Here is a 10,021-nt window from a genome sequence, read left to right on the forward strand (position 1 = left end):
TGTTTAGTCTAGTCTATAGTCTAGTCTATAGTCTAGTCTATAGTCTAGTCTATAGTCTAGTCTATAGTCTAGTCTATAGTCTAGTCTATAGTCTAGTCTATAGTCTAGTCTATAGTCTAGTCTATAGTCTAGTCTATAGTCTAGTCTATAGTCTAGTCTATAGTCTAGTCTATAGTCTAGTCTATAGTCTAGTCTATAGTCTAGTCTATAGTTTAGTCTATAGTCTAGTCTGTAGTCTAGTTTATAGTCTAGTCTATAGTCTAGTCTGTAGTCAAGTCTATAGTCTAGTCTATAGTTTAGACATAGTATAGTCCATAGTTTTGTCCGTTCTACAGTCTAGTCTTTGGTCTAGTCTAGTCTATAGACAAACATCCCTTTAATTAGAAACACTCCACATTATAGCAGTAGATGTTCTATGAATTATTTATTGTTAAGATAAAATGATTTGAGCAGAAAGCACTATTTATATTTACTTATGTACATATGTATTAATTCTTCTTAGATAATTAAATAATAAAATTCAAAACAAGTGCTAACAAATCAAAACTGATTGACAGCCATTCAGCAAACACGCCTCATCTTTCTTGTAGATCTATTGTAATTTGTTTTTAATGGCAACTTCCGCTTGTAAAGCTTCTACCTCATCATCTTGAGTGTCGGTGATATGGCCATCATCATCTTCTGTTGCTGCTTTATCAATTTCCATTTTTGTAACTTTTTTCAGGACTTGTATGGTCTGCATGTATAATTTCTTGGCCAATTCCTTATCTTGGGCTAAACCTATGGTAGCAGCAATTTCGCAATCACTTAGAAAGCAAAAAGAAATGGAAAAAAATAAACAAAAGTTTAATAAAAAATATATATATTTTTAATAAAAAGGGGGGTTTTTCTGGACAAAGAAATAAAGAGCAAATTATGAAATATGGTATTTTTGGCAAAAACTAAAATTTGTATGAGTGCTAGATTAAGTACAAATACTTTCACTGTGGTATTGTAAAAGTTATTGAAGCCAAACAACCATTCGTTCACTGACTCTTTGTCTAACTCCATGAATACACAGAGCCAAAAAAATTAAGAACAAATAGAAAGTAGTAAAGAAAATAAAAATTAATAAATCAAAAACATTTTGGAAGGAGCAGGGAGAGTTAAATAAAAAACTTACTTGAAGTATTCGCCGGTTACTTGTTTCAATTGTGGATCCGTTGCCAAACGTATGGCACATTGTGCACCCTCGTAGGGATTTTTCATGAACAGCCACATCCAGGGTAAAGTCATCAATTTAACACAAATGGACGACATAAGTGGTGAACTATTGTTGTAGATGATTTCGTTGTTTTATTTGTTGTTGAACAGCGGAAGGATGTAGGAATAGTCATTGAACAGCCATAAGGAAAGTGGGTATAGTCGAAAGAGAAATATTTGTAAAGAAAAAAAAAAACATAATTTGGGTTTTTAGTTTAAATGTACGTACAACAGCAGCAGCAGTTAGCAGTACTAAAGTAGAATGCTACATAAATGTTTAAACGGAAATGAAGCTACGTTTTTAGGTTAAATAAGGAAATGCGGTATTTCTTATTGTCGTTCAAAACCAGTAGTTTGACTGTCAGCCACTTAGCTTGACATTGGCGTAAGCAGATAGACAATACTTTAATTAGGAGTTCACCAGACTAAGGCACTTGAGAATTAATTAAAACAAATTTTTGTAAAACTGAACTAGAACTGAACTAGAACTGAACTAGAACTGAACTAGAACTGAACTAGAACTGAACTAGAACTGAACTAGAACTAAACTAGAACTGAACTAGAACTGAACTAGAACTGAACTAGAACTGAACTAGAACTGAACTAGAACTGAACTAGAACTGAACTAGAACTGAACTAGAACTGAACTAGAACTGAACTAGAACTGATCTGGGACTGAACATAAACTCTTCAAAGCACATAGTAATGAAAACTTGGTAATATAATTATTTGTCTGCCTTTAAACTACGAGGAACAATTGTTTTTTATTAAAACAACAAATGACTAGTTAAACTGTATATTCCAGCCTTTTATTTTTTGTGTAAACAAAGGCGATAGAAGCAGCATCATTCAGGGATAATTAAATTCATTAATACTTTTGCATTTCATTTATTTCTTTGTCCTTTTCCATTGTGCTGTGCTCTTCTTCGTCTCACTATCCCAGAGTGAAAGAAAAAATTGAATATATTGTTCATTCAAGCTTAATGTTGTTGTCATTTTGTTGTTCTTATGTTTACTTTCGTAACGTAAAATTAAAAATTTTTGTTGTTGTCGTTATGTGTTTTCCAAAAAGACAACAACTTAGCACCAGATTTTAATTTCATAAACAATTTTTTTTTTGTACTCCAACAGTGATCCTCTGCGTTTATTGTTTCCGTAAGGACTTTAAGTGTAATTGTAACATGAGCAGCAGGAATAACTAAAGAGCACTAGAAAGACAAGCAACAACAGTTGGAGTATGGTGAGGGTGTTCATTATTGTTGTCGCTTTGTTTGTCGTAACGGAGGGTTTGGGATTCTCTTAAAAGTTGTTAAGTATCAACGGAAAACATTGAAATAAATTCTCAATTAAAAAGTGGACGTAATTAGGGGTTTATTGCTTCTTAAAAGTTACCACTCATTCATCATTATCTGTGTATCTATGAATAGGTGTATGTGTGCGTCTGTATACTTGTATTGACTAAGATTTTGTGTGTGCTGTTGGTTTTAAATGAATGGTATTTTCTAATGTTAATGTTTATGTGTATAGATTGTATATTTGTAAGAATATCTTTATTAAATACCGTTTGAAAAAGATTTAGGTTCTTGGTGAAAAATGATGTTGGCTTTAAAGCAGCAGCTGGCCAGTCAATATCTTCATTAACTTGTAATTTGTTTGTTTTCAATTTATGAGGGCAGGCTAAAAAGGTATTTTTTACCATAATATATTTGGACTTTCAAATATCGCCGAAAGGTGTAATTTTAATAGTGAATTGGAATGATTTGTCAATACACCTTTGTGTTTATATGTATGTATATCTAGTTATGCATGTGCCTTTGTATTAGAGTTTTTCTAAACTACTCTTTTGTTTTTGGCAAAGGATTTTTAATAATAAATTAAACAGCAAAATTTTTCAAATGTTGTTGTAAACATAAATACTTTTAATTTTTTTTTCGTTGTTATCTTCAAATTTTTCTTATGTTTTAGCTGGTTAATCCGCATTCATTAATCTTGTACAAACTTACACTGATACGACTGAAAAATAAAGTTTTATGCCCAAAAAAGGGTTTTTTTGTGCTAAAAAGCCTAACGAAAAATTAAGTTTTATTTTAATTTACAAACGTTTGCAAACGTAGAATATAAAGTAGTTAATTTTAAATTGTAGGAAAATATTTTTTAAAAATAAACTTTTTCTTTTAATGTATTTTAAAGAAGTTCAAAAAAGAATTATGTCAATTGTGACAACCAATGTTCTTAAAACAAAACAACTTTTTAACTCCCTATTTGTAGTGAATTACTTAAGTGCTTATATGTGGTCAAAACTTGCTTTCAATGTCATCGCTGTTAACACAGCGATTGCGATGAGTTTGAATAAAATATACAATAGACTAGAAATTAGACTATAGACTAGACTATAGACTAGACTATAGACTAGACTATAGACTAGACTATAGACTAGACTATAGACTATAGACTAGACTATAGACTAGACTATAGACTAGACTATAGACTAGACTATAGACTAGACTATAGACTAGATTATAGACTAGACTATAGACTAGACTATAGACTAGACTATAGACTAGACTATAGACTAGACTATAGACTAGACTATAGACTATACCATAGTCTACTTGAGCATAAACTAAACCAAGGCTAGACTGTAGACTGGACATAAAATTTAAGAAGCCGTTGTGCAGTAATCATTAAAGTGAATTGTGTTATGTAAGTACAAGTTTCAAGAGAAATCCTTTATTTGTTGTTTTTTATCTAATTTCTACAAATTTGAGTGAAAAATCTTAGAGTTATGCACTTAAAATCCTTAAATTCTATATTTTTACAACTTCAGTAGTTTATTATGGAATTCTACATGAATGCTTAATTTTTCTTGACTTTTGGGTTTTTTCCGTCCATTTTCTTTGTTGTTTAATTCATATCTATAGCACTTTATGGTTTGCCATAAATCCAGCAATTTTGCCCAAGGATTGAAAAAAAAGATATAAATAAGCCCAAAATAAAAATTAAAAAAAGGAGTTGTAACCTTTATAATTGTCATTTCCATAAACAATTTTTAACTTTTATTCATTTATCTTACCGTTTTTGTTTTTTTATTAAATTTTTTTGAAAGGAAATATTTTTGTAAAACCTTACTATATTTTGTTAACAATATTTTCCACCATAAGAATAGAACCTTAATATTTTGATAATAAATTCAATTTAATTCTGGTAACAGCAGTTAACTGAAGTTTCACTGTGTTTTGTTTTGTTTCCTTTTTTCTTATTTTGAATAAGCTTTTCATATTAAAATTAAGCAAAAATTTTTTAATGGTTTTTCATTTACTTTTTGGCTTATGTTTTTTCCCTTTTTTTAAGTATTTGTATATGATACTGTTGCTTTTTATCCTTTATATATGTATGTATATTGTTTTATCCAGTAGTTGGTTTTAATTTAAATTCATTAATTTTAGAACCCAATGTTACAACCATCGAAATATGTTGCAAAACAAACAGCAAGTGCTTTTTTTTTGTTTTCTAGAGGAGTATATAGAAGTACATGTACGACGTTATAGCTGACAAACATATGTATATACATACATATGGATTTGTTGGCGTTATCTCTTGCTAGGTATTATACAGTTTCCGCTAGTAAATTTCGTTGGCCATTCTAAACCCAACAACTTTTCTGCCATTCTCCTCATGCTCGAACACGATAAATGTGACGTCCATCATGTTTTTTATGTGTATTTTGTTACGGCATTTATTGTTGTTTTATGCAATTGGCATATGGATGTGTATTAGGGTGTATCTTTTAACCGTTCTCTCTTTTTATACCGTTTAATATAAAACTATAAAAAAAATCGGGTTTGGTTTAAGTTCCAACTCGAAACTGTTCCCTACTGGTTAATCAGTTTAAACGATTTATTATTACAACTAAAAATTATGATTTATAAGTCATTACTAAACTCCTTCTAAGCAATGCAGACAGTATTTACTAGTTATTGCAAAGTAATGTGTAGAGTAATTATTGCGATTTTCATTTAAATTTTAAATTCCTTAAAATGAAACCTTCCTAATTTTTATGTCTGTATAGGTGTCTGTGTCTATGTGTGTAACTAACGTATTAAATGGCTCATTGGGCAATGTAAGCGGATATTTGGGTTACGATAACTCAAATATTTATGTGTAAATGTACAAGAATGTCTATATGTACGTAGCAACTGTACAAAAATCTCTTACCTCACCACTTAAGGTGGCATAAGAGAGTAACCGTGCATAATTAATTCTAAAATATTGATATAAGTACTTAGCCACTTATTATATGGGTGGATTATAAAGGACATTTTAAACATGAAATCATTTGAGGTGTAACCTTCAAAGGTTTCGATTTTTACCCAAATATATTTTTTAGTATTTTGCTTGATTTAAATAATTTGTCATGTCCGATCTATTTGCTTCCAAATTCTTATACTTGGTTTCTCCTTCCTATACCAAAGTTTAAACTTTAATAAAGGAAAACTTTCTTAAAAAATTTTTTTTCAACTTTTCGCTGAAAAGTTTATAAACAATAAAATAGATTTTTCTCAATGTATTTTAAATTTCGATAACATTTTGTATACTTCCATCTTTGTTACTCTGTTCCTCAATAAGTATAAAAAAACTTCCGTTTATACATATCATTTTATATATACGCCCAAGGCTAAGTAGCAAGGATATGAAAATGTAATGAAAAAACAACAAGACGATTTAATAAGAAAGTAAAATATATAAATCGTTGGCTAACCTTAAAAACAAAACAAGTAAACCTAGAGATATACTTTCTACCATTAATATGTGGTGGGAGTATTTTAGCCATGTCTTTAGACAGTGATGACCAATTTGTGTTAGACAAGACTGAAAATGAAATACAGAATGTTGTAATCATTGTCGTCATCGTCATCATCATCATCATCGTCATGTTGAACGGGGGTTAATGTACTTTTTTGTCTGCAACACTAAATGATGAAAGAATACGTCAATATTAATAAAAGCTTTAGTAAATTCTCCTGCTATTTAAACGTACTTCACTTGTTTTTAATTTATATAAATATGTTATTACAAACTAGCATTACCCGGTGTGCTTTGCTGCCCTCGTCCTAATTAAAAGAGAAATAAAATGTTAATTTTATCAGGATTATAAAGGTCCAATTTTATGTTTCTAGGTGCAATATTAAAAAGAAACAGGTATGAATTTATAGTCGGGCATGGCTTATTGCTGACAAAAAAAGAGATATTTTCTACAACAGGGCTCATAGGGGAGTAAAGGTAAAAAAATTTTTGTAGAGGAATTTACGTTCATTTGAAAGATACGTATTATGTAGATTAAATCGTGTTGTTAGTGTTTTTAAGTAAATTTTGATCTTTAAGTCATTTTCTGAAGGAGAGTTTGTATAGGCGCAAATTCAAATGAGGACTTTTTATTACAAAAATCGGTAGTGTCATTTAAAGTTCTATAAAACTAAGTTTTGTCGTTTTTGTTGACATAATAGAACATTTAACGTAGTAATAAAAAAGGTCGTTTGGGGCTAGGCGAAAAAATATACCGATTTCAACTTTTTTCAAAGTTTACATGGACACACAGACACACAGACAGAGAGAGACAGACAGACGTGGCTAAATCGACTCAGGAAGTATTTCTGAGCCGATCGGAATACTTTCAGGTTGATTTAGGACCAACATTTTTGGGTGTTGCAAACATCAGTACAAACGCATAATTCCCTCCCCACTATAGTGGTGTAGGGTATAAAAATAACAAAAAAGTATTCGAACTCGTACTTTTATAAATTAGTGCCATTTAAAAAATGAAAAAATACCAAAGCGTTTATGATTCCATATGTCTGTTTTATGTTTGAATGACAGTTTCAATCAATTTTTCATTTTTAGCTTTAATATTATTGAAAATTGAAAAAGTACCAGTTAAAAAACGTAAAGTACCAACATAAAATCATATATATTTCTAGGTTAAATAATACAAATAATTAGAACAAAGAAAAAGTACCAAAACTCCTTTTTTGAAGTTTCCTATTTATATTGGTCTCTACATGCTTAATTTTATGATGCTAGGTTCAATATTATAGAAAATTTTGAAAAACGAAATTGAACGAAAAATTCCCTTTTTTACAGAGAGAAAATGAAGGTAGAGATAAAAATATACACGTCTGGTACCAAACAGACATCACAGTATTTCTAATTTTTCAATAACATTCGTTGTCAAAGCTTACCATGTTTGTTAACATTTGGACAATGGATGTGTATAAATTTTAGATTTCGACAACGAATTGTTGCAATGATGACAACGTTGGGTTGTCTGACATTATAGTGTTGTCGTACGTATTCTTTGACAACGTGAACAGCAAGGTTTCATTTTGTACCAGCCGTGTAGATTTTTCCCTCTGTGTATAAGGATTCAAAGTTAAATGTTAAAGAAAACACAAAAAGAACGTTTTGATGAACGGAGAAGTACTAAACCAATTACAATTTTTAAAATTTTATCAAAGTTGCCTCCTTGATTCTGAATAAAATGCAATTTCTCGTTTTTTCTTAATTTTAAGGGGTTAAAATTCTAAATGTCATTTAAGTGGTTAGTGGTTAGTTAAAGGTTAGTGTTCTAGTCTGGTAGACCGAAGGTGGTGGGTTCGATTCCCACCGGAGTCACTGGCTAAGGAGCGCACAACAGGCCCGAAAGAGGCCTAGGTGTATTTTTCCTAGATCTTTTTTTAAAAATTAAAAAAAATTGATTTTCACATATTGTAAATATTACATCCAATATTTTAAAGCAACTAGATTTTTGTTAAAAAAAAATTAAAAACTTTACTGCTGGAGGATACTTACTAATCGTTGAAATAGAAACTGCGAAGTAAAAATTAAAAAAGTAAAGCATACTTAAGGGTTCACTGACTTTTTACCCCCCATAGAGTTAGGCGATAAATTAATAATTAATGGTATTTAATGAAGCTGCTTAGAATTCACATAAATATGTGTATGGGTTACATTGGGTAGATGTATGTGATTACACCTTAAATTCCATCAGTTTTGAGAGTCTCATGATGTCTGATCTTGTAAAATTTACATATAATTACCCACGCCCATTAGACGTAAGTAAATCTATCCTACTTATGCCAAGTATATCGATATAAATTGACTTTTTAACATATTGTTTAAAATATTTGTAAATGTTTCTGTACAAAATGGTTACGTTTACAACTTAAAAAAATGCAGGTTTTTTTTGTAGGGATTTGCAAGCATACCTGGTGTTTTAAAGGTGTTGCCAGTTGGCTGTAGTTGGTTGTAGTTGGTGTGACAGAGGTGAGTAAGCTAATGGCAAACACTTGCCGCTGCTGTTAATAGTTATAAATTTTCTTGTTTATCTCATACTTACTCATACTTATATACATTTCATAAAAATAATTCATTTCAAAAAGAAAAGAATAATTCAGTGTCTTAGTGTTGTACTAAAGGGGATAGAATTAAAATTGACCAACTCCCTTTTAGCATTTGTGACAATTTTCATCTTTTAATTAAAAGAAAAATATTATTACAAGCTTTGATTTCGTTTACTGTTTATACATTTTAGAACATTGAAAGCAGTGTCTTATAGTTTTATCCAAATATTTGGAGTAATTTCGAAAAAAGTCATAAACTTCATCTGTTTTATGAAATTGCACTGCTTATAAAGACACCTTTACGTATACTTGTTATTGATTTTTTGATTTTATAAATATTAAGTATACGCCTAATTTTGAGAAGTACTTAAAAATTGTATTTTAAAACGTAAAAAAAAAATCAAATCATATTTCTTTTATCGAGAGTACATAGCTCTTTATACTTATACATAAGTAAGTCCTGTCGTATATGCTGTAGTGTATCATATGATATAACATGACCTTCTTTCTTTGCATACTTCTTTGTCTATTTGTTTTTCATCATTTTAATAAAGGAATTCATTCATTAAATTCTTTATTTGTTTGTTGTTGTTCTTTTTGTTTATATATGTTGATTTACTTAAAACAAAGTTCACGTACCTTTTTGCTATTTTCTCTCTTTTTCTTTGTCTCTGTTTTTTTATTCTTGTTTTTCCTTTTAATTTTGTATACACATGTATGAGTATGTGTATTTGGATGTCATATATTGTGCTTTTTTATATCCATCATCAAAAAGGAGGGGATTATATATTGAATTTGTCATCTCGTTTGTAACGCTTCGATAGACGCACAAAAGAATGTAGGGTTTGAATAAGTTATTAAAATCTTATTTTAATAACTTAGGTTTTACCTGGCCAAAACGAGAGAACTAGAGGGCACAAATATTTTTCATTTATGAGCCCTGTTTTGTAATGAAAATGAACCATAATAAACATAACAACCCCTATCACAGTAACCACCATTGTAGGGCCTATTCCGAAAATTTTGATGTTCATACTACTATCCATAAAGTATATTAAAATTCAACATTTTCATAATTTGTATTGTATGACTCAAACTTTGATGAAGTGTATATAAGATTCTCCATTGCCGAATATGATACTCTTACTTGTTTTATATTCAAGTCTTAGGCTCAAATGACTTTCATAAACAAATAATTTTATCTATAAAAGTACATAGACTTGGCGAAAACTGTGGTTTTATGGTTCAAATTTTTAAAAGAAAACACTACTAGGAAGTTAGTAGGTTAGTAAGTTAGTAAGTTAGTAAGTTAGTAAGTTAGTAAGTTAGTAAGTTAGTAAGTTAGTAAGTTAGTAAGTTAGTAAGTTAGTAAGTTAGTAAGT

At 29.8% G+C, this 10,021-nt stretch overlaps 1 protein-coding gene across 1 annotated transcript in view; it reads right to left on the bottom strand.

Moving 5' to 3' along the window:
* Nucleotides 1-584: 584 nt before the first annotated feature.
* LOC111686138 (retinol dehydrogenase 13) overlaps nt 585-10,021 on the bottom strand; it is a 37,989-nt gene continuing 28,552 nt past the window's right edge. The window contains exons 4-5 of the mRNA XM_023448444.2: nt 1,163-1,309; nt 585-806 (exon numbers count right to left, since the gene is read on the bottom strand). Of these exons, the coding sequence (XP_023304212.2) occupies nt 593-806; nt 1,163-1,309 (361 nt within the window). The 3' untranslated portion in view covers nt 585-592. The remainder of the gene's footprint in view (nt 807-1,162; nt 1,310-10,021) is intronic.

Source organism: Lucilia cuprina, chromosome 4, assembly GCF_022045245.1.
Source record: "Lucilia cuprina isolate Lc7/37 chromosome 4, ASM2204524v1, whole genome shotgun sequence".
Classification (NCBI taxonomy): Eukaryota; Metazoa; Arthropoda; class Insecta; order Diptera; family Calliphoridae; genus Lucilia; species Lucilia cuprina.